At 36.2% G+C, this 25,325-nt stretch overlaps 1 protein-coding gene across 1 annotated transcript in view; it reads left to right on the forward strand.

Moving 5' to 3' along the window:
• BLTP3B (bridge-like lipid transfer protein family member 3B) overlaps positions 1–25,325 on the forward strand; it is a 100,824-nt gene that overhangs the window by 17,224 nt on the left and 58,275 nt on the right. The window contains exons 2-4 of the mRNA XM_065887279.1: positions 20,622–20,784; positions 21,976–22,014; positions 23,152–23,243. Coding sequence (XP_065743351.1) covers positions 20,622–20,784; positions 21,976–22,014; positions 23,152–23,243 — 294 coding nt within the window. The remainder of the gene's footprint in view (positions 1–20,621; positions 20,785–21,975; positions 22,015–23,151; positions 23,244–25,325) is intronic.

Below are 25,325 nucleotides of genomic sequence, written 5' to 3' on the forward strand. Positions count from 1 at the left end.
CGTGCCCTGGCAGTGAAAGTGCCAAGTCCACTGGACTGCCAGAGAATTCCTGACATGTATAAATTAAAAAAATTTTTTTGGCCACACCTCGTGGCTTGTGGGATCTTAGTTCCCAGACCAGGGATTGAAACCCAACCCTCAGCAGTGAGAGCATGGAGTCCTAACCACTGGACTGCCAGGGAATTCTCTGCAACATATATAACTTTTTAAAGAAGCTGCTTTACAGCTTTCCAAAGTGGTTCCTGGGTGTATGTTTCATATTCTCACCAGCAAGTATATGAGAGTTCCACTTGCTCCGTATCTTCACCAATGCTCAGTATAGTCAGTCTTTTAAATTTTACCTGTTTTAGTGGGTAAGTAGTGGTATCTGACTGTGTTTTTTTATTTTTCTTTTTGCGGTATGCGGGCCTCCCGCTGCTGCGGCCTCTCCCATTGTAGAGCACAGGCTCCGGATGCACAGGCTCTGGACGCACAGGCTCAGCGGCCATGGCTCATGGGCCCACCTGCTCCATGGCACAAGGGACCCTCCCAGACCGGGGCACGAACCCGTGCCCCCTGCATCGGCAGGCGGACCCCCAACCACTGCGCCACCAGGAAAGCCCCTGACTGTGGTTTTTAATTTGCAGCTTCCTATTGACTGGTGATGTTGTGCATCTTTCAGTGTGCTTATCCACCACCCGTATGCCCTCTTTGGTTTGAGGGTCTGTTTAAATTTTTTGCGTATTTTATTAATGGGATGTCTTATTTTTGAGTTTTAAGAGTTCTTTATATATTGTAGATACAAGTCCTTTTCCAGACATATGTTTTGTAAATATTTTCTGCCAGTCTGTGGCTTGTTCTTTAGAAAGTGTCTTTTTGAATTTTTTTAAATATTTATTTATTTATTTATTTATTTATGTCTGCGATGGGTCTTAGTTGAAGCATGCAGGAGATTTTGTTGTGGCATGTGGGCTCTTCATTGCAGCACACGGGCCTCTCTCTAGTTGTGGTTCATGGGCTCAGTAGTCATGGTGTGCAGGCTCTGTAGTTGTGGCGCGCAGGCTTAGTTGCCCCATGGCATGTGGGATATTACTTCCCCTACCAGGAATTGAATCTGTGTCCCCTGCACTGGAAGGCAGATTGTTAACCACTGGACCACCAGGGAAGTCCCAGAAACAGTGTCTTTTGATGCACAGAGTTTTTAATTTTGATAAAGTATTACTTATTGATTTTTTTCTGTTTTGATTTGTGAATTTTTTGTTGTGTTATAGAAATCTTTGCCAAGCTCAAAGTCACTAAGATTTTCTCCTGTATTTTCTTACTGAAGTTTTGTAGTTTCTGTTCTTAGGTTTTAGTCTGTGATCCATTTAGAGTTAATTTGTTATTTGAGGTAAGTGTCAATGTTCTTTTTTTTTTTCCCTTTGCATATGACTATACAATTGCTGTAACACAATTTATTGAAAATATCATCTTTTTCTCATTGAATTGATTTTGCACCTTTGTTGAAAATCAGCTAACTATAAACTTGGGTCTATTTCAGGACTCTCTTTTGTTCCATTGATTATTTGCCTATCTTTACACCAATATCAGACTGTTGATTACTGTAGCTTTTAAGTAAGTCTTGAAATTGGTGGTACAGGCCTCCAACTCGATTAATCTTTGTCAGAGTTATTTTGACATTCCAGGTCTTTTGCATTTTCATATAAATTTTAGAATCAGCCTGTCGTTCCTACCAAAAAGCCTGCTAGATATTTGCTTGGGAACTATAAATCTGTTTGGGGAGAATTGACATCTTAACAATAATGTCTTCTATTACATGTTTTATTTCTCCATTTTATTTTGTCTTGTTTAATTTCTCTCAGCAATATTTTGTAGTTTTCAGTATGTCTTATACACCCTTTGTCAGATTTAGCCCTAAAAATTTCAAACTTGTTATACTAATGTAAACAGTACTTGAAAATTTTCAGTTTCCGATTGTTTGTTGCTAGTATATAGAAACACAATCAACACTTTTATTGCAGTAACTTTTTATTGAGGTAAACCTTCCATATGCAGCTCAATGATTTTTAAATAAGATTTTTATTTTAGAATACTTTTAGATTTGTAGAAAAGTTGTAAAGATAGTACAGAGAGTTTTCATACATCCCATATTCCATCTCCTGTATTATTAACGTCTTACATTAGTATGGTACATTTATTGCAATTAATGAATCAATTTTTATAAGTTATTATTTACTATAGCACATATTTTATTCAAATTTCCTTAGCTTTTTACCTAATGTCCTTTTTCTGTTCCAGGAACCCATTGTGAATACCACATTATATATAGTCATCATTTCTTTTTAGGCTCCTCCTGGCTGTGACAGTTTCTCAGACTTTCCTTGTGTTTGATGACCTTGAGAGTTTTGAGTAGTATTGGTCAGATATTTTGTTCAGTGTCTCCCAAACAGGATTTGTATAATCTTTTTCTCTTAATTTGAATAGGTTATGGGTTTTTGGCAAGAAGACCACAAAAGTAAAGTGGCATTTTTATTGTCATATCAAGGGTACATATTATCAGCATATTTTATCATTATTATTTTTATTCCAGTTTTATTGAGATATAATTGTGTATAAGCACAATTATATGTATAAGCACTGTATACATATATATAGATATTATATATAGATATAATTGTGTATAAGCACTGTATTAGTTTAAGGTGTATAGAATAATAATTTGACTTACATACATCATGAAATGGTTACCACAATAGTGGTAATAGTGGACATCCATTATATTACATGAATATAAAATGAAAGAAATGAAAAATATATTTTTTCTTTGTGATGAGAACTCAGGATTTACTCTCTTATCACCTTTCACATATAACATACAACAGTGTTAATTATATTTATCATGTTGTAAATTGCATTCATAGTGTTATTTATCTTACAAATGGAGGTTTGTACCTTTTGACTGTGTTCATCCAATTCCCCCTCCCTCCACCCTCTGGTAACCACAAATCTGGTCTCTTTTCTGTGAGTTTGTTTGTTTTTGAAGTATAATTGACCTACAGCACTATGTTAGTTCCTGTTACACAGCATAATGTTTCAATATTTTTACATATTTCAAAATGATCACCACAATAAGTCTAGTTAACCATCTGTCCCCATGCAATATTACATAATTATTGACTATATTCCCCACACTGTGTATTTCATACCCATGACTCATTTATTTTGCAAATGAAAGTTTGTACCGCTTAATCTCCCTCACCTATTTTTCTTCTTCCTTACCACTCTCCCCTCTGGCAACCACCTGTTTATTCTCAGTATCTGTCTTACGGCTGAGTAATTTTCCATTGATGAGCAGGTAGGTTGCTTCCATATCTTGGCTATTGTAAATAACGCTGCAATGAACATAGGGGTGCATGTATCTTTTATAATTAGTGTTTCAGTTTTCTTTGGGTAAATACCCAGGAGTGGAATTGCTGGATTGTATGGTAGTTCTGTTTTTAATTTTTTTGAGGAGCCTCCGTACTGTTTTCCATTGCGGCTGCACCCATTTACAGTCCCACCAGCAGTGCATGGGGGTTCCCTTTTCTACACATCCTTTCTAATACTTGTTATTTGTGGTCTTTCTGATAATAGCCATTCTTACAGGTATTAGGTGATATCTCATTGTGGTTTTGATTTGCACTTCCCTCATAATTAGTGATGCTGAGCATCTTTTCAGGTGCCTTCTGGCCATCTGTCTGCCTTCTTTGGGAGAATATCTATTCAGCTCTTCTGACCGGTTTTTAATTGGTTTTTGTTTTTATTTTTTGATGTTGAGTTGTATGAGTTCTTTGTTTTCTGTTTTAACCCTTTGTTGGATATAGCATTTACAGGTACCTTCTCTTGTTCAGTAGGTGGCCTTTTCATTTTGTTGATAGTTCCCTTCACTTTGTAAAAGCTTTTTAGTTTGATGTAGTCTCATTGTTTATTTTTGCTTTAGTTTCCCTTGCCTGAGGAGACATATCCAAAAAATATTACTAAGACCAATGTCAAAGAGCATACTGCCTATGTTTTCTTATAGAAGTTTTATTTATGGTTTCCGTTCTTACATTTAAGTCTTTATTAATCCATTTTAAATTTATTTTTGTGCATGGTGTGAGAAATTAGTACAGTTTGATTCTTTTGCATGCAGCTGTCCAGTTTTACCAACATCATTTATTGAAGAGGTTGTCTTTTCTCCATTGTATATTCTTGTCTCCTTTGTTGTAGATGAATTGCCCATGTAAGTGTGGGTTCATTCCTGGACTCTGCTCTGTTCCATTGATCTATGTGTCTGTGTTTGTGCCAATACTGTACTGTTTTGATTACTGTAGCTTTGTAGTATAGTTTGAAATCAGGGAGTGTGATACCTCCAACTTCGTTCTTCTTTCTTAAGTTTGTTTTGGCTCTTCGGAGCCTTTTGTGTTTTCTTACAGATTTTAAAATTATTTGTTCTAGTTCTGTGAAAAATGCCATTGGTAATTTGATAGGGATTGCATTGAATCTGTAGGTTACCTTGGGTAGTATGGTCATTTCAACAATATTGATTCTTCCAATCCAAGAACACAGTATATCTTTCCATCTGTTTGTGTTGTCTTCAGTTTCTTTCAGCATTGTCTTTTAGTTTTTGGAGGACAAATCTTTTGCCTTCTTAGGTAGGTTTATTTCTAAGTATTTTATTCTTTTTTATGTGATGGTAAATGGGATTGTTTCCTTAATTTCTCTTTCTGATATATGTGTATAGAAATGCAGTAAATTTCTGTATATTATTTTGTATCCTGCAACTTTACTGAATCCGTCAATGAGTTCTAGTATTTTTTTCTTGGTGTCTTTAGGATTTTTTTATGTATAGTATCATGTCATTTGCAAACTGACAGTTTTACTTCTTCCTCTCCAATTTTATTCCTTTTATTTTTTTTCTCTTGTCTGATTGCTGTGGCTAGGACTTCCAATACTGTGTTGAATAAAAGTGGTGAGAGTGGGCATCCTTGTGTTGTTCCTGATCTTAGAGGAAATACTTTCAGCTTTTCACCATTGAGTATGATGTTAGCTGTGGGTTCGTCATATTTGGCCTTTATTATGTTGAGGTCTGTTCCATCTATACCCACTTCGTTGAGAGTTTTTATCATAAACACATGTTGAATTTTATCAAAAGCTTTTCCTTTATCTGTTGAGATGATCTTATGATTTTATTCTTTGGTTTGTTAATATGGTTTATCACATTGCTTGATTTGTGGATTTTTGAGCCATTCTTGCATCCCTGGGACAGGTCCCACTCAGTCACGATGTGTGATACATTTAATGTATTGTTGAACTTGGTTTGCTAATATTTTCTTGAGGATTTTTGCATCTATGTTCATCAGTGATATTGGCCTGGAATTTTCTTTTTTCTTTTTTTTTTGTGGTATCTTTGTCTGGTTTTTGTATCAGGGTGATGCTGGCCTTGTAGAATGAGTTTGAAAGTATTTCTTCCTCTGCAATTTTTTGGAATAATTTGGAGGGATAGGTGTTAACTCTTCTCTAACTGTTTGGTAGAATTCACCTTTGAAGCCCTCTGGTTCTGGACTTCTGTTTGTTGGGAGTTTTTAAAATTACTTACTCAGTTTCACTACTGGTAATTGGTCTGTTCATATTTTCTATTTCTTCCTGATTCAGTCTTGGGAGATTGTACATTTCTAGGGATTTGTCCATTTCTTCTAGGTTGTCCATTTTATTGATGTACAATTGTTTGTAGTAATCTGTTATGATCTTTTGTTTTTCTGTGGTGTCAGTTGTAATTTCTTTTTTATTTCTGATTTGATTGATTTGGGCCCTCTTTTTTTCCTTGAAGAGTCTGGCTAAAGGTTTATCAATTTTGTTTAAATTTTCAAATAACCAGCTCTTTGTTTCATTTATCTTTTCTATTTTTTTGTCTCTATTTCATTTATTTCTGCTCTGATCTTTATAATTTCTTTCCTCTACTAACTTTGGGTTTTATTTGTTCTTCTTTTTCTAGTTTCTTTAGGTTGTTTATTTGAGATTTTCCTGTTTCCTGAGGTAAGCTTGTATAGCTGTAAACTTCCCTCTTATTACTGCTTTTGCTGAGTCCCATAGATTTTGGATCATTTTGTTTTCATTTGTCTCCAGGTTCTTTTTTTCAGTTTCCTTTTTGACTTCTTCAGTGATTCATTGGTGTTTAGAACATATTGTTTACCCTCCACGTTTGTGCTTTTTTTTTTCTTGTAGTTGATGTCTAGTCTCATAGAATTGTGGTTGGAAATAATGCTTGATATGTTTTCAGTCTTCTCAAATTTAATGAACTTGTTTTGTAGTCTATCATGTGATCTGTCCTGAAGAATGTTCCATGTGCACTTGAAAAGAATATGCATTCTGCTGCTTTCAGTTGGAATGCTCTCTAAATATCAATCAAGTTCACTTGGTCTAATGTGTCATTTAACAACAGTGTTTCCTTATTGATTTTCTGTCTGGATAGTCTGTCCATTGATGTAAGAGGGGTGTTAAAGTCCCCTACTATTATTGTGTGACTATAAATTTCTTCCTCTATGTCTGTTAATATTTGCTTATATATTTAGGTTTTCCTATGTTGGGTGCATATATATATTTATAGTTGTTATGTCTTCTACTTGGATTGATCCCTTGATCACTATGTAATGTCCTTCTTTGTCTCTTGTTACAGTCTTTGTTTTAAAGTCTATTTTTTCTGTTATAGTTATTGCTACTCTGGCTTTCTTTTTTTTTTTTTTTTTTTTTTTTTGCGGTACACAGGCCTCTCACTGTTGTGGCCTCCCCTGTTGTGGAGCACAGGCTCCGGACGTGCAGGCTCAGCAGCCATGGCTCATGGGCCCAGCTGCTCAGCGGCATGTGGGATCTTCCCGGACCGGGGCACGAACCCATGTCCCCTGCATCGGCAGGCGGACTCTCAACCACTGCACCACCAGGGAAGCCCAACTCTGGCTTTCTTTTGATTTCCATGTGCGTGGAATACCTTCTTTAATCCTCTCACTTTCAGTCTGTATGTGTCTTTAGATCTCTTATTGTTGACATTGACCTTGATCACCTGGCTGATAAGAGTGTTTGTCAGGTTATCCACTATAAAATTACTCTCTTCCCCACTTTCATACTGTACATTTTGGAAGGAGGAAATACTATGTTCAGCACACACAAAATGAGTGAGGAGTTCTGCAGTTCCCTAAGGTTTGAATATCTTATTAAGTTATTTAAAAATTTTCTGTGTGGGAGATTAATCTGTTTTCTCCCAGTTATTTACTTATTCAGTCATGTTTTTTTATCTGTGTAGACTGATGTATATTTATTTTATACTTTGAGTTATAATCCAATAATATTTAATTTATTTTGTTGCCCAGTTTTTTCCAGCTTTGGCTGTTGGGAGCTCTTTCATATGGCTCTTGTGTCTTTAATTAATTTTATTTTTTATGTTGGTCTTATATCTTGTAACCTCGTTAAACTCATTTATTAGTTCTGGTAGTTTGTTTTTTTTTAAGATTTGTAGGATTTTCTACATAGATGATAATGTCATCTGGGAAATAACACAGTTTTATTTCATTTCTAAACTGGATGCCTTTTATTTTTATTATTTTATTTCATTTTTTTTTGCCTTACTGTGTCAGGTAGAACCTCCAGTACAATGTTGAATAGAAATGGTGAGAGCAGACATCCTTGCCTTGTCTCTGTCTTAGGGGAAAAGCATTTTAGTCTTTCATCATTAAGTATGATCACAACTGTAGGGTTTTTGTACAAGTCCCTGTAGTTTTGGGGAAGTTCTCTTTTGTTCCTAGTTTATTGAGAATTATTTTTCCATGCATGGTGTTAACTTTTGTCCAGTGCTTTTTTATGCCTCTATTGAGATCACAATGTGATTTTACTTTTCATGTGGTGAATTATATTAGTTGATTTTTGAATGTTAAACCAACCTTCATTACTGGAATAAATACTTGGTTATGATGTATGTACTTCTTATGTATTGTTTCTTAAACTGTGGGTCATAGCTTGCCTTGTGAAAATAGTGTAGTCAATCACCATTTTGAAAGGAGGAAATAGAATGGAAAATATCAGACTGTATTAAACTATCACTTTGAGAAATTTTTGTTTTGTATGTGTGTACTGGATTGTAAAGTCTATTTCTTGATCTCATATCCAAAATTTTGAAAATAACTAATTCACTTCTTGAACCTGAAGACAATGAGGCATAGAGTAGGGCAAGAAGGCAACTAGCCTTAAGAGGAGGTTGCCAGGTTAAAGGAGGTGCAACTGGGGTGTTGGGTAAGGCAGAAAGGAAATAGGGGTTTCTTTAGAAAAACCTCATTTGTTTCTTAGTTTTTTTTTTGCGGTACGTGGGCCTCTCACTGCTGTGGCCTCTTCCGCTGCGGAGCACAGGCTCTGGACGCACAGGCTCAGCAGCCATGGCTCACGGGCCTAGCCGCTCCGTGGCATGTGGGATCTTCCCAGACCAGGGCACAAACCCGTGTCCCCTGCATCGGCAGGCAGACTGTAAACCACTGCGCCACCAGGGAAGCCCTGTTTCTTAGTTTTAAGTGGAGGAATCTTTATGGCTGCATGATGAAGCCCATGGTCTGTGAAAGGGTGTAATTAGGTGCAGATTAATAACTTAATGTTTTTAGCCAAAGGACTTGGCAGACTATCAGATTTTCGGAACGTGCTCCAGTAACATGTTCTCTCGTACAGCTTTACCATGTGGTCTTTAGGCATTTTCTCTTCTAGAAATATTGTTTTTAATAAAGTCAAGCTGAAGCTGTTGTTAGATTTGCTTACATAAAGATTTTGGTTCTTTTTATATCTTTTCATATGCAGTGAGAACACAATCCTTGTAGGGGTGCACAGTCTTGAGATACTAGCTAGTGATTTCAATTACTAGTTCATTTCAACGGTTTTAGTTAGGCCCAACTGGAGAGAATGGAACAATGATGGGTTAAGATTCTTTATGGTATCTTTAAGTTCTTAAATGTTGGATTTGTGTTTCTCAGTTCTACTTCTTTATTGTCAGTTTGATCCTAAGGTAGTGTTCTAGTTTTAAATTTCTGAAGGAAGAAATCTGATTGAAGAGTCTAAATGCCTTGTCATTCTCTAGATCAAATCAGCTGTAACCAAGGAAGTATATAACATGTGTTAGGTATGCACCTTTCCCCTATGTTTATAGCCTTTCTCTGGGAAGACAGAATCAGTGGTAACTGGGTAGGCACCCTGAGAGGTGTTTGTTTATAATAAGTTAATTAAATCAAACAACAATGATATTAATAATCAAATTACAGTATTGAAGTAATTTATTTTCTGGATGGTTACAATTAATGCTATTTACGTTAAAGCAATGGTTCTGAGCCTTTTCAGTGTCCAAAAACCCCCTTTGAAAATATTATGAAGTATCTTGGACCCATTGAAGCCCATCCAAGAACTTCAGATTAAGTATGCTTACTTTAAACTTTTAAATTAAACAATTTAACGTGCATTTTAAAATTCCCTGTAAAGTCTGGTTTTTCATGCTATAGCATGAAATATCAGAATGAGAATGATTATTTCTTTTTTTTTTTTTTTTTTTTTTGCGGTACGCAGGCCTCTCACTGTTGTGGCCTCTCCTGTTGCAGAGCACAGGCTCCGGACGCACAGGCTCAACAGCCATGGCTCACGGGCCTAGCCACTCCGTGGCATGTGGTATCCTCCCGGATTGGGATACGAGCCCGTGTCCCCTGCATCAGCAGGCAGACTCTAAACCACTGCGCCACCAGGGAAGCCCAGAATGATTACTTGTAATTACAACTGTTATTTGAGAAAAATGTTATCAAGTAGCATAGCTACTTTTTCTTTCTTTCTTCTTTTTTTTTTTTTTGCCACTTCTTAAGTTTAGAAGAATAGTAGGCATTGATGTGAATCTCTAACAACCTGTACAATAATAGGAACCATAAATACTTTCAGGACAAGGTGAATAATTCAAGAAATGCATATTAGCTGATGAAGTTTTAAAACAATGTCCCAGGGAGGGGCTGTTATCTGAATACAAAGAATTGTGGAAGAAGGTAAGTAGGTCAGAAAAGGGTTTATAAGCTATGTTCTAAGATTGTTTTTAGCACTAAGATTTTATGATTCTACCCCCAAATACTGTATTTAATCTAGACATGGTTTATTTCACAGATCTGTTGCAGTTTGCTTTAGCAAATAAAACAACTTTATGATCTTTGTTTTTATGATACAGCTATAAAATGGATCTGATGAAAGTTCAGATAAATCATAACTAAAATTTACAGTAACATCAGGTATATAATTTATACCTTTCTGATTTATGATCTATTGTATACTTAGTGATTTATCAAGCCAGAAATCTTTCTTTAGAAAATTTTGATCACTGGTTATGTAATGTCTCTGTGTTGTTCATATTCCTATTTAACCTGCATCTTCATATTATTGTAGGTAACTCTCACTGAATTTTCTTTTCTGTTTTTTTTTTTTCTTTTTAAACAAGTCTGTTTATTAGAAAGGCTGGTTTTGGGAGGGGGGTGTTTGTTTTGTTTTATTTATAAACATCAGTGAATTTTCTGTGTTAGAGACAATTCCTGGCATTTTCTATGTTCTAACTCAGTTAATCCTCAAAACAGCCCCATGAGGCAGGTAATATTATTATCACCATTTTACAGATGAGGAAACTGAGCTATAGAGAGATGATTTATTTATTTATTATTTATTTCTGTGGTACGCGGGCCTCTCACCACTGCGGCCTCTCCCGTTGCGGAGCACAGGCTCGGGACACGCAGGCCCAGCAGCCATGGCTCACGGGCCCAGCCACCCCACGGCATACGGGACCCTCCCAGACCGGGGCATGACCCCACGCCCCCTGCATCGGCAGGCAGACCCCCAACCACTGCGCAACCAGGGAAGCCCTATTTATTTTTTTAAATAAAAATTTATTTTGGCCTTCCCTGGTGGTGCAGTGGTTGAGAATCTGCCTGCCAGTGCTGGGAATGTGGGTTTGAGCCCTGGTCCAGGAGGATCCCACATGCTGCAGAGCAGCTGGGCCTGGGCACCTCAACTACTGAGCCTGAGCTCTAGAGCCCGCAAGCCACAACTACTGAGCCCGGGTGCCAAAACTACTGAAGCCTGTGCGCCTGGGACCCGTGCTCTGCAGTGGGAGAGATCACTGCAGTGAGAAGTGCGCGCACTGCGGCGAGGAGCAGCCCCTGCTTGCCGCAACTGGGGAGAGCCCACATGCAGGAACAAGACCCAATGCAGCCATAAATAAATAAATAAATAAAAATTTATTTTATTTATTTTATGTTTGGCTGCATTGGGTTTTCGTTGCTGCACGCAGGCTTTCTCTAGATGCGGCAAGTGGGGGCTGCTCTTCGTTGCGGTGCATGGGCTTCTCATTGAGGTGGCTTCTCTTGTTGCAGGCTCTAGGCTTTAGGCGCGTGGGCTTCAGTAGTTGTGGCACGCGGGCTCAGTAGTTGTGGATTGCGGGCTCTAGAGCGCAGGCTCAGAAGTTGTGGTGCAACGGGCTTAGTTGCTCTGCGGCATGTGGGATCTTCCTGGACCAGGGATCAAACCTGTGTCCCCTGCACTTGCAGGCAGATTCTTAACCACTGTGCAACCAGGGAAGTCTGAGAGGTTAAGTATTTTTTTTGAAGGGGGATGCAATTTTTTTTTTAATATCTTTATTGGTGTATAATTGCTTTACATTATTGTGTTAGTTTCTGCTATATAACAAAGTGAATCAGCTATACGTATGCATATGTTCCCATATCTCTTCCCTCTTGCGTCTCCCTCCCTCCCACCCTCCCTATCCCACCCCTCTAGGTGGTCACAAAGCATCAAGCTGATCTTGCTGTGATATGCGGCTGCTTCCCACTAGCTATCTATTTTACATTTGGTAGTGTATATATGTCCATGCCACTCTCTCACTTCGTCCCAGTTTACCCTTTCCCCTCCCCGTGTCTTCAAGTCCATTCTCTACATCTGCATATTTATTCCTGTCCTGCCCCTAGGTTCTACAGAACCATTTTTTTTAATTTATTTTTTTTAGATTCCATATATATGTGTTAGCCTACAGTACTTGTTTTTCTCTTTCTGACTTACTTCACTCTATGACAGACTCTAGGTCATCCACGAGAGGTTAAGTGTTAAGTGGCATTTTTCTTCTTGCAGAGCTGCGATTCTTGACTTTTCGTGCATTTGTGCTGTGTTCCCTTAAGCAAATTATAAATCTTGATTATATGGACAGACTTACTTGTTTTGCCCTAAATTTTACCGTGTACAGTGCTCTACACATAATTTAGACTCTAATTATGTATTAACTGTAAAATGTGTAATCTAAATCAAACCTTTCCTTTCCATTTGCCTGGAAATTTTATTCCTCTACTTAGCTATTTTGTTGTTACTAATGAAAAACCTAGTAAATTTATTTTCATGTATTACATGTAATTAAAGAAGATTTTGGAAAAATGGAAGCCTGTTTGCATGTTTTAAGTTAGCTTTAAAATTGTTACATTGTTAAAAATATAGTTAACCAATAAAATATGTACATCCACATTTAAAATTTATTTCATATAATACTAATGTTAAAATAAAGAACACATGTTTACTTTAAAATAAACCTCTTTACATGCCATAATGTACATAGTAATGGAACATTATTGTGTGTTCTGAATTTTAAAAATAAATTCAGTAAGAATTGTGCCAATTTTATCTTTATTATGTGTTATGACTTTCTTCTGTACAGTTGTTATGACTTTGACATATTCAAGTCAATCAGCTTTCTTTTTTATCCTCATTTTGAGTCTTTAACATGTCTACTTCGGTTTTATATAGATTTCATGCTTCCATTCTCCCACTCCACTCTTATCTCCACCAAATAATTAATTATTTAGAAGTTTAATTCATTGACCTAGATTTCTACCATTTTTTTAAAAGTTTGTTTTAAAATGTTTATATAACTTTTAGAACTTTAAATGAGTCTTTAGTGAACTGAAGAGGTTTACTTCAGATAATAATTTATTCTCTTTAGGATCAGGCCCAGTATTATAACCCTTCTAATATTAGTAGAATATTTAGTAGAATAATACAATTATCTGGAGATTTCACATGGCAATTTAGTCCAAAGAGCCTATAGCAACACTTGGACAAAGCATAGGTAGACACATAGCTATTCCATGCCTTAATGTTATTTTGTGGGTTTTAGTCCCTTTGTTTACTTAGTGTACACTTATTGAAAGTGTGCTTTTCCTCTATCAATTAAGTTAACAAATGTGACTGAAAAACCATCCTCCTCTCTCTGCTTTTGGAAGGAACATAATTATATTAATAAATGATTGGGAAATATTTGTGCAAAACTGAAATATATGTTAAATGAAAGCCTCATGTATGAATAATAGAAGATAAATAATTTGATATGTCCACGGCCTACCCAGTATAAGAAACCAACTCTCTAATTGCTGTGGATGTGACAGTTACCAATACATCTTCAGCTTCCTCTTTAAAATATTTTAATAGATGAGCAGTATTAATATGTTTCAAGATTAGCTCCACCGCTCTTATCCTGTTTGGATAAGCTTGAACTTTTTTTGGTTTTTTTTGGCTGCACCCCTTGCGGGATCTTAGTTCCCTGAAAAGGGATTGATCCCGCACCCTCGGTGGTAAAAGTGCAGATTTTGGACTACAAGGGAATTCCGAAGCATGAACTTTTTTTTTTTTTAATATTTATCTATTTGGTTGCGCTGGGTCTTAGTTGCAGCAGGCAGGCTTCTTAGTAGTGGCTCCAGGGCTCCTTAATTGAGGCTTGCTGGTTCCTTGCACGTGGGCTCCTTAGTTGTGGCATGCAAATTCTTAGTTGCAGCATGCATGTGGGATCTAGTTCCCTGACCAGAGATCGAACCTGGGCCCCCTGCACTGGGAGCTCGGAGTCTTATCCACAGTGCCACCAGGGAAGTCCCCCCAAGCTTGAACTTTTGATATTGCTCCTGTTAAAACTATAATCAATGCCTTCATAATTTAAACTCAATAGAAAGCAGGTCAGGAGAAACATAACTCTTAATTGGATATCTGTTTTGTATCAGATACTTTACATATTATCTTTAATACTTTACATATTATCTTTAATCCTCACTAAAATTTTTTGAGTTGCACATTTTTTGAGTTTTTTCTCCATTTTACAGATGAGGAAATTGAGGCAGAGGGGTGTCACAGTAGGTGGCTAAACTAGAATTCACATTTGTTTGTCTGACTTTAAATAAGGTCCATGCTCCTTGCACATGTTGTCCCTTTGGTATGAACTAAATTGAAGATAGAATTTCTTTTGAATAACATTTTAATCTTTCCATCTTCCACTTTTGCATATTGAAATCACAGTATATAATTTTGAACCTTGAATTTTCACCAGGCACTATAGTATAACCATTTCTTTATATAATTCTCAACACGTATTGCTTGATATATATGTAGGCATAATGTATCATAATTAAAGGGATTATTATGGAGTGCTTTCACTTTTTTCCTTTTGTAAATATCATTGAGATGAACATTCTTGTACCATAGACCATTAAGATGTTGCCTGATTTCTCCACTAATCACCCCTCCTTGCCCAACACTAAGGATATATAGTCAAATGTTGTATTCATGAGTTAATCAGATTAGTTTTTGTCCATCTATCCCTCTGTCCTTTCTTCCTATCTTCCCCTTGAATATGGTTACAGTATTTTTTAATACAATTAGGTTCATTTGTTTCAGGTCGCTTTCAGTTTTAGGCATTTCCTCTCTTCACTTTCTTTCTTATTTTATTTTTTGCATATATAGAGTATTAATATGCTTTCCAAAATCAAAACTGTTCAAAGCCAGTCCTTCTTCTTGTGTACTCTATGTGCTGTCTTCTAATCAAGGATTTTATTCCATCCATTGTCTGTCCATCAGTAGTTTTCTTTTCTCTGCATCATGGTCGTCAACATACAAGCCTGCTGAATTTTCTCTCACCTAACAAAAACGATTTCTCTCCTACCTCACTGGCCCTTCCTTCTTAATCGCCTTCATTGGTTACTTTGCCTCTTAGTGGTCCTTGACCACAGTCCTTGAGCCATTTCATTTTTGTCTCCATCTTGCAATTGTAAATACCATATATAACATTGGTGATTATTAAATTTGTATCTGCAACTACTGAATAAGATTTGAATATCCAGCTACCTAATTGGTATCTCCTCTTGGATATCTAATAAGCATCTCTTAATTAAACTATTCCAAGCCTAAATTCTGATCCTTAATCCCAAGCTTATTTCTCCCTCTGTCTCTTTACCCCAATAAATGGTGGCTCTATCCTTCTGTTTGCTTAGATCAAAAACCTTGGAGCCATCCTTGACTTCAATCTGTACTATCAAATCCCGTTGGCTTTACCTTCAGAATATGTCTAGAATTGTTCCCTTCTCACCACTTCCTACTCTTCCATCTTGGTCCAAGGCAACATCTTCTCTTACCTGTCTTATTGCAATAACCTTCTGTCTGGGCTCCCTGCTTCTGTCCATGTCCTTCTTTTATCTATTCTCAATAGAGCCATCCTTTAAAACTCCCTGTTCTTGTCAAAAACCATCTCCAGTCACTCTCATTTTTACTCAGAGTAAAAGCCAGAGAGTCCTTAGAGTGGCTTAAAAGGCCTCACATGATCTGGCCCTTGTTATTTCTCTAACCTCATCTCCTTTCATTTTTGCTCTTGTTCATTTCTTCCAATCACATTGGCCTTCTTGCTATTCCTCAGACCTGCCAAGCATGTTCCTACCTCAGTTTTTGCCCTTAGCTTTTCCTCTGCCTAGAGCATTCTTCCTCCAGATATTTGCATAGCTAGCTCCTTGGCTTTCTTCAGTTCTTTGCCCAAATGTCATCTTTTTAATGAGGCTTTTCCTGTCTACTCTTTTTTGTTTTGTTTTGTCTTGTTTTTTCAGTATGCGGGCCTCTCACTGCTGTGGCCCTTCCCGTTTTGGAGCACAGGCTCCGGACACGCAGGCTCAGCGGCCATGGCTCACGGGCCCAGCCGCTCCGCGGCATGTGGGATCTTCCCGGACCCGGGCATGAACCCGTGTCCCCTGCATCAGCAGGCGGACTCTCAACCACTGCGCCACCAGGGAAGCCCCCTGTCTACTCTTTTAAAAATTAAAAGGTCCTCTGCTTGCACCTCCTATCTTACTTTCGCTTTGTTTTTTCCACAGTTATCAGAATCTGACTTTTTTTTTTTCAAGAAAGAAATGGGAAATTTTATTCAAGCCAATCTGAAAATTATAACTAGGGAGATAGTCTTTCAGAAAGCTCTGAGGACTGTTCTGCCCATTAGAGGTCAAAGCACAGTTATATAAGTTTTTGAGACAAAGGGTTATACATCAAAGGGTTAAACATCAAGGTGGCATTGACAGTTTACATAGTTCAACAAAGTGACTAGTGTGTCATCATAACCCCTTACGGAGGGAATGCTATCTCCTAAGGAGTTTCCTTGCTGGTGCCAGCAGGAAATTGATGTGTGTGTGTGTGTGTGTGTGTGTGTGTGTGTGTGTGTGTGTAGACGTTCCTGCGTCTTCGTAGGGAATCTAGTTAATGTATAATGCAGATGCACAATGCACACTAAGGAGAAGGTATAGTGGCTCAAACAGCAGAGAAAATTTCACGTTAAATTTTTTTTCCTGCCTTAAAATAATTTTGTTTCATCAGCAGCCTCATTGAGGAGGTAATATTTGAGTAGACTCTAAGGTGGTAAGGGACTTAGCCTTATGGATATGGTGGAAATAGTGTTGCAGGCAGTAGGAACAGCCAGTGAAAAATTCTAAGGAGGAGAGCTTGCCTGGTATGTTTGGAGAACAGCATGGGGACACTGAGGGTAAGAGGTGAGATTAGAACTGTAAACTAGTATGTTTGTTGGTGTGTGGGGGGGCTTTTGACCACAGAATTAACCTTATTCATGAAATAAAAGCTATACATTTTCTATTTACACTATAACTATGTATTATAAAGTCAAGGAAGTCAGTGTTGTTCTTTCTTGGACTTTATATTATGAATATCAGAATGAAAAGTGGTTTGAAGCTCTAATTTTTTAACTCAATCAACTGTGCAGAAATCGCTTATGAACTGTATGTTAATGATTTGAATCATGTGCCTGAGGTCCCTTTGCCAGAGACTTTTTAATTTAATTGGTAGTGGTGAGGGTGGGAAGGGAGGGGGTTGTGCCTGGGCATTGAGTTTTTTAAACGCTCCCAGGTGGTTCTATATGCACTGCTCTGGTACCTGAATATATAGAAAAAGAGACAGCTTTTCTCATTCCGGCTCCAAAGTAGTCTGCTCAGCATGCTTATCATCCTTGCTGCTTCAGCTCACTGCAGTGTCTCATAACTACCTGGAACTCAACAACCACAAATCCCCTCCACAGAAATCCTGGGACCTCTCCTAGCCATGCCACTGGAGGGGAAAGGTAGGACAGGTAAGAGTTCTCCTTTACTGCCCCATTCATAAGTTCCCCACAACACCAAAAAACAAGACTGGGTGTGGGTAGCAGATGACTGAAAAGTTTGTGTTACAGAATGACAATGTAAGAGGAAGGGTAAGAGAAGAGGGGAGCAAAATGTTGGCATCAATTGCCTAATAAATTTTAAGAAGAAGGCTGCCTAATATTCAGTTTCAAATTTTGGCATTGTTGTGGTAGAAAATACCCTGTCTCCCCCACTCATCTGTTTCATTTATGTGTCTGGCACATTTTTGGCACACAACAAATATTTGTTATATAAATGAATGAATGAATTCAAGCGGGCTGAACACAAAAAGCAACAAGCCTCCAACCCATCCTTTCCTGATCCCTCCAATCTTGTTCCCCAGTGGCAGTCGCATTTACCTCACTGTTACCCTACTAGCTCTAAATTATATATTTATGCTGTTCATTCTAGATGTATCAGTGTTAGATCTTGCATACTCACTTACTGCTAAGATAGGTAAGGATTTTACTAAATTAACCACTCCAAATTTTCCCGACCTACAATACCTAATAAATTATATCACTATTGTTAGCTTTTCCATTGCTTACATTTGTGAGGTTAAACAATATACTTAAATTTGTATTTCTTATTTCAACTGTAAGGAGTACCTCTTCACTTTGAATCTGACTTATTATATATTTAACTTATTTCTTAATTCTCTGTGTTCCACCCCCCCAGTTAAGCTCCATGAAGGAAGAGATTTTTATCTATTTTGTTTACTCTCAAATCCCCAGTGCCTTTTATTTATTTAAAAAAATATTTATTTATTTTTGGCTCCATTGGGTCTTTATTGCTGCACGCAGGCTTTCTCTAGTTGTGGTGAGCGGGGGCTACTCTTCGTTGCGGTGTGCCGCCTTCTCTTTGCGGTGGCTTCTCTTGTTGCGGAACACGGGCTCTAGGCACGTGGGCTCAGTAGCTGTGGCTCGTGGGCTCTAGAGCGCAGGCTCAGTAATTGTGGCGCACGGGCTTAGTTGCTCTGCGGCATGTGGGATCTTCCAGGACCAGAGTTCGAACCCCTGTCCCCTGCAGTGGCAGGTGGATTCTTAACCGCTGTGCCACCAGGAAAGCCCGCCCTGCCTAGTGCCTTTTAAATTATAGGTAATCAGTTAAAATTTATTGAATGAATGAATGAATAAAATGGTCAAGGCCTTGTGTAATCAGTCCTCTCTTTGTCCTTCCAGAGTTATCTTCTGCTCCCCTGGCTCTCTTGCTACATACCAGATGCTGATCTTTTTCACTTCCACTTTATACCATGCTCCCTCCTGCCTCAGAACCTTTATATGTTTTATTCCCTCTACTTGGAATACGCTTTATTTCCTGACCCCTTCTTTTCCTTGCCTAGTTAACTTCTATTACTCATCCTTTAGATATCAGCTCAAAAGTCCCTATTTCAAAGACGATCTGGATTAAGAACCCCTACTGTATTCACTCTTCACCAACTAAACTGAATATTTCAGAAAGGCAAAAACCTTGAGTATACTGCTTGCCAGTGTATGTGTCGGAATAGTGAATCCTCAGTAAGTACTTATTGAATGTTCCCTTCTGCACTAATATTCTGCCTTGAGGCAGTGGCAGGTCATTCCTATATGATTAGAAATGGCAGCCTCTCAGGAAACTTCATATTCTTAAATGAAACATGATTGGTAGTAAGTGAGAAACAACTCAGCATCTTTGGTCAAATATGGGTTAAATACGAGCTTTATATTGAGAAAGTCAGTGTGTTGACACTTTGTGAGAAGATAGGAATCCAGATAAGATCTGGCTCAAGAAATTCTGGTTTAGAGTCAGTGCAGAAGCATGTGCATATTGATTCTTGTTGATGTGTAGGTCATGTAAATAACCCAGTACATTTTGTTACTTTAATATTTAATATCAAAAAATGGTAGAAGACTGGCTAATAACTCCTTTGTTAGCCAGTAGTTAACTTTTTCAATAGTTTCACTTTTGAAAAAGTAAGGCTGGGTAAAGTTAGCAATTTTTTATTTTGTAGGGTTGTGTTAAGAATTAATATATACGAAAGTTCTTTAAAGTGCATGTATAATTTATTGTTATTATTACTATTATCATCATTATTAGTTGTGACATTGGGCAAATAAATTAGTTTCTCTTTATATTTACTCTTGTAAAAAATGGGAATAAGCACTTCCCTGGTGGTCCGGCAGTTAAGACTCCACACTCCCAACGCAGGGGGCCCAGGTTCGATCCCTGGTCAGGGAACTAGATCCCACATGCTGCAACTAAGAGCCTGCATACTGCAACTAAAAGATCCCGCACGATGCAACTAAAGATCCCGCACGCAGCAACGAAGATCCCGCTTGCCATAACTAAGACCCAGTGCAGCCAAATAAATAAATAAATATTAAAAAAAAAAAGTGGGAATGAAAATAGTATTGACCCTAATAGGTTATCATGAAAATTAGTAACACATGCACTCAGAGAGAAGAGCTTGGTATCCAATAAACCCTTGGAAAATGTTCACTGTTATTTTAACTATTATTATTTTCAATCTTTTCTTTTGAGTTTAAGAACTTTCCTTTCTAAATCATTATAGAGAATTTGAGTTCTTTAATTAGAATTCAGGGTCCAGTCTCCTATGTGACTTTGGGCACTTGCATTAGGCTCTTGGCGTGATGAATGGCAGTGGTGGCAGCTGCTGCTGCTACTATTTCTAAAGGGCCACCTCATTTCCTTACCTTACTTGTATATTGGTTAGTAAAATAGGAATATCCACTTCTGTGATATTGTCTGGAGTGAAGTGAACAAAATGTTGTAGGGGATGGCTCAAAGCCTTGCATAGTTCCTGAAAAATAGTGGATACTAAGTATTCATAAATTTGAAAGACAGTAAGAACTAGAGCTTGCTTGTGTCTGGTTATAAGATATTTAAATGTATACCAAAAATACTGTAGACTTTGTGTAAGAGAGCTATGGACAAGGGAGATCAAAACAATAATGACAAAAACACATTGAAAAACACAGATTAGAGTAGAGCCTATCATTGTGGTTTTGTGTTTCTTAGTGCTGCTATTACATTCTTAATGCTCTGTATATTTGCAAGAACAAGTCAGGGGTACAGTAACTAACACTAAAATAAGTGTCAATATATATTCTCTTTCAGATTTACCAAAAATTTATCTCCTGACAAGATAAATCTAAGTACCCTTAAAGGAGAAGGTGAACTGAAGAATTTGGAGTTGGATGAAGAGGTGCTCCAGAATATGTTGGATTTGCCAACATGGCTTGCTATCAACAAAGTTTTTTGTAATAAAGCATCTATTAGGGTGAGACTTTGATATCTGTGCAAGGCACTTTCTGTTTTCATTTTATTTATTTCATCCCTATCTTTTAAAATAAATATTTTGTTTTAGGTAATTCTGAAAAGAAGCATTTTTATTAACATAATTTTAAAAGACAGATACCTTGTAAATAATTGCATGAATGTGTGCCTTTTGAATTTAATTGAATGCTAATATATGTTTATTAATTAATAGGTTTTAAGTTTTATTAAAATTTAATATTAATATTTAAATAAAATTGTTGATGCTTTATTAATAAAATAATTTGGTACATATTTAAAATTTTTTTCACACGATTTGTTGTCAAAAGGGACAATTTAAATTTGTAAACACTACTTCAAATGAAGACATAAGGACTGATAAGTTATCTTATTTTGGACATTATACTTTTATTTGAAATTCTGTCTCTTTTCCTCATTTGTTTTTTATTTTGAGGTTTTTAAAGTTTTCTTTTAATACTATTTCTGCTTATTAAAACTTAAGCTTTCTTATTATCTTTGGGTCTAATCATGCATCATATCATTTCCTTCTCTTAAAGATTAGGCTTAGTTTGGGAGCCTACTCAGTAGAAATACTGCATGCTAACTTTTCATAAAATTAAAATTGGGCTCCAAAGAAAAGATTGTAGAAAAGTTGCTGTATCCTTTGATGGTAACCTTTAATTTTTGTTCTATCCTCCATAAGCCCAAATGTCTAAAAACATGACATTTTTAGTGCAGGATATATTTGAACATTATTTATTTGACATTACTTGTATTTAACATTAATGGTCTCACTTTTGTATTTGTCTTGAATACCTACAAGAAGATTGGTTGGAATTTAAAAAATTGTTAAATGAACAAAACACTGATTATGCTTTGCTAGGAATTCTTCAGCTACAAAATTAAAATGTGTTTTCAGAACTGAGGGAAAAAGATATTAAGAGAACCTGAAATTTTTATTTAAAAAGATGACCAAGAAAATAAGGCGAGTAGTCTTTTTTAATATAAAATAGGTGCAGCTGATTTCAAGAGTATGAATGAATTGCTTAGTTTATTATTTTGCAATTTAAGAAAAAAGTCATCTGATATAATTTGGTATGTCTTTCACTACGTTAAGAGAGTATCTGTGTTGATTACTGTTTTACATTATTTTTTTAATGATTCATTTTAAAGAAAGAAAAATTTTCTTTTGTAGATACCATGGACAAAACTGAAAACACATCCCATCTGTTTGGTAAGTTCTGAATTGCTTCAGAAATAAACACATACATGCATATAATCTAACAAATCTAATTAATATTAAACAAAATATTAATATTTTGTTTCATAGAAACATAATCTCATGGCTTCTCTGCTAGTTAACTTTCATTCTATTTTGATCGTACTTAGTTTTCTCAGTTCTTAAATGAGAAGTTTGAACTTTAAAATGAGAGGGTCTTTATAAAGTTTTTCAGGTCTAGAATATTATATTGTAAGTTGGTATATTTTATTGCATTTTTAAACTTTTTATTGATATATTATACTTTATTTATGAGATTCTTCTTTTAATAAAGTTTGGTCCAGACTTTCTGTGTTTCTGCTTTTACTGACCTAATATAATACGTTCTTTAATATACTTTACTTTTTAAGGAAAACTGATCAGTTGGTCATTTATTGATTCATTCATACCACAAATATTTACTGAGCACCTCCCCTCTGCCCTGAGGGAGCATATTTTTACAAGGTGACTGACAACGAACAAGTAAACAAAACAAGACAGTTTCAGATAATAAGTACAATATTAAATAGAGAATGAAGAATGACTGGAGATGTGTTAGTGATGACTACTAAGGACATTTGATCTTCCTTCAAGAAAAAACTTAGACTGAGAAAGAAACTTTTTTACTATGAGAGTATTTACTTTTTCATATTTCTTGCATTTTTCTTAGTTACACATCTTAAATCTCAGGTTTTAGACTGGTTCTATTTATTTTAATTAGCCCAGGTTTTAATTAAAGCTCAGGTTTAAGCTTTTAGAGGTGGTTTAGTCCTATTTATTAATAAATAATCTAATTTATCAATTAATAATGTAGTACACTCTGGGATTAGTGATTATATGTCTGTAAAACCTGATGATGTCATCAGTTTTCTTCTCCTGTACTCCTGTAATAAGCTTTTCCACCAGAAAATAAGTGCCTTGAGAAAGGACTAAGCACTTTTTTTTTAGTATTTCTCTTTTTAGACCTCTAGAGAAACATTTAAAATAACTCTGCTTACTTACTGTTTTCTTTGCTCCTAAAGAAATGAAAGAGAAAATAGTCTTAAATAATATCTAAATAATATACATAAAATAAAATATCTAATGTTTACATTTTAAATATATTTTTATTAGTCCTTGGATAAAGTAATAATGGAAATGAGTACATGTGAAGAACCACGAACCCCAAATGGCCCATCACCAATTGCAACTGCTTCAGGACAAAGGTAAGCTATTTTCCATTAATCTGTATGACTGGCAAAGGGAATTTTTTTTTTCTGTTATCTGCAGTAATGGGACATAAAGTAAAATTTCCTAACTTCAGTTTCTATTTTAGTCACTTCTCCCATCAAACATTTTACAGTTTCAGTAAATACATTGCAAAAGTAGCAGAATTGATTTTTAGCCTCTTTTATTCATCTTGCTTTCCTTGATATTAAATACTAATGATCAGTCAAATGCAGAGCAGTAGCAGAAAATGAAAGAAGAGCTTAGGCATTCTAAATCAGATAGTCTCTTACTTGGTTTCTCTGTATAACATTTGTTCTATGCATCAGTGGAATTTTTATGACTCTTAAGAGTTAAGTTGATGCCTTAAAAAGTTATAGACCTTTCAGATTACTCTAAAATTCATTAAATATAGAATGCTCACACTTTACACAGATTGAATTTTGATAGATAAAAATCAGATGTTAATAAAGTAGGAGCATGGGGAGCATTTCACAAAGCTGCCCCGAGAAGTTAGAATAGTTCTTAAAAAATAGATCTTCAAAAACTTGCCTATTCATCTTTGCATTCAGTAAATTTGGATCTTGTATTGTATATCATTTCCTCAAAACAGTTTTTCTGCACTATTTCTGGATGGTGCAGCTATTCACGTAAAAAGTTTACATTGATTTTAATGTGATTAATGCCTCCTCAAGTTGTACAACGTGGCAGCCCTGAACATTTACAGTATTCTGCGTGCTGTATAAAACCAGTGATAAACTCTTCTTGAGAATGAACATGCACATACAGATACACACACATACTCTGTTTCTTGCACTCTCATATTTTCCTCCTCTTTCACCAAGGTTGAGCCACCATTATTAATGCGTTCTGTGAGAATACCTGCAGTCTGATCAGTGGCTTTTCGTGTGGGAATCAAATGGTGATCCATCCACTGCTGAGAGTTGACTGAAGGCCAGATTTTTCAGATATACAGTTTATATTTGGACTATATGTAATAGTGATGGGGAAAAGAGCTTTCACATTAACTTCTTTGTAGTTTACATATTTTCCAGCAATTTGAGATTTTAAAGTTTAGATTATGATTTCAGGTTAGATAGAGTAGGTTGGAGCAGTTGATCTTAAAATTGGCTAGACTCAGAAAATTGGAGAAAAAGTTGAGATGTTTATAAGACTATTAAAAGGGCAAAAGAAGATCAGGAAAGTTGCTATAAACAAATGATTTATTTTAATTAGGTGTGGCAGAAATTAGGTATTTTCTTATTGTATGCTAAGTGTAGTTGATACTGTTCTTCCCAATTCATGTTTTTATAGTGTCAACAAGCTTTATAATTTTGGCTTTGTAATCATATGATGGTAATTCTTATATTGTATGGTAGTATCTTAATCTGTTTCTGTTTTCCAGACTTGCCTAATTGTAGCAATCATTTAGGGTGCTTATGAAATTCACAGAGTTTTTTAGGCTCCTCCTTTAAAATTAGGATTCATTAGGTCTAGAATGGTTATCAAGAATATGAATATGTATTTTCAACAATTCTTTATAGTCATGCAATTTAAGGAAACACTGATCTATTTGATTTTATTTCTAGCTAAGAGATTAAAATAGAGGGAAATTAACGATTAATAGGGTGACCCTTCCTTCTGTGCAGAACCTGTAGGCTAACAATGCTCCCACAGATTGATGGTCTAGGAAACTTTGTAAATTCAGAAATTTGATTTTATCACTTCACATGAAGGAGATAAACATCTATGTGAAGATTAACCAAACTCAGAAGAGACTTATTTGTAAACTGAAATTTCGTTTATAATGGATGACATAAACCAGAAACATGTAGACATTAGTCATTGAGTCCACCTTCACCCTTCTGATGGTAAATTGTCCAGTACAATTGTAGCACTTTTCAATGTGCATAGATTAGATTAGATGGATTTGGATATTCTAAAGGGTATTCCCAGATAATTATTATAGAAATATTCTTCCAACTCCAGGAATATTTCTGTCTAAGTGACCAGTATTTGTCCTTAGGATCACAGCAACTCCTCCCTAGGATGCTGATGAGTTCTTCCTCTTCAGTTCTCAA

This window comes from Phocoena phocoena, chromosome 11, assembly GCF_963924675.1.
Source record: "Phocoena phocoena chromosome 11, mPhoPho1.1, whole genome shotgun sequence".
Classification (NCBI taxonomy): domain Eukaryota; kingdom Metazoa; phylum Chordata; class Mammalia; order Artiodactyla; family Phocoenidae; genus Phocoena; species Phocoena phocoena.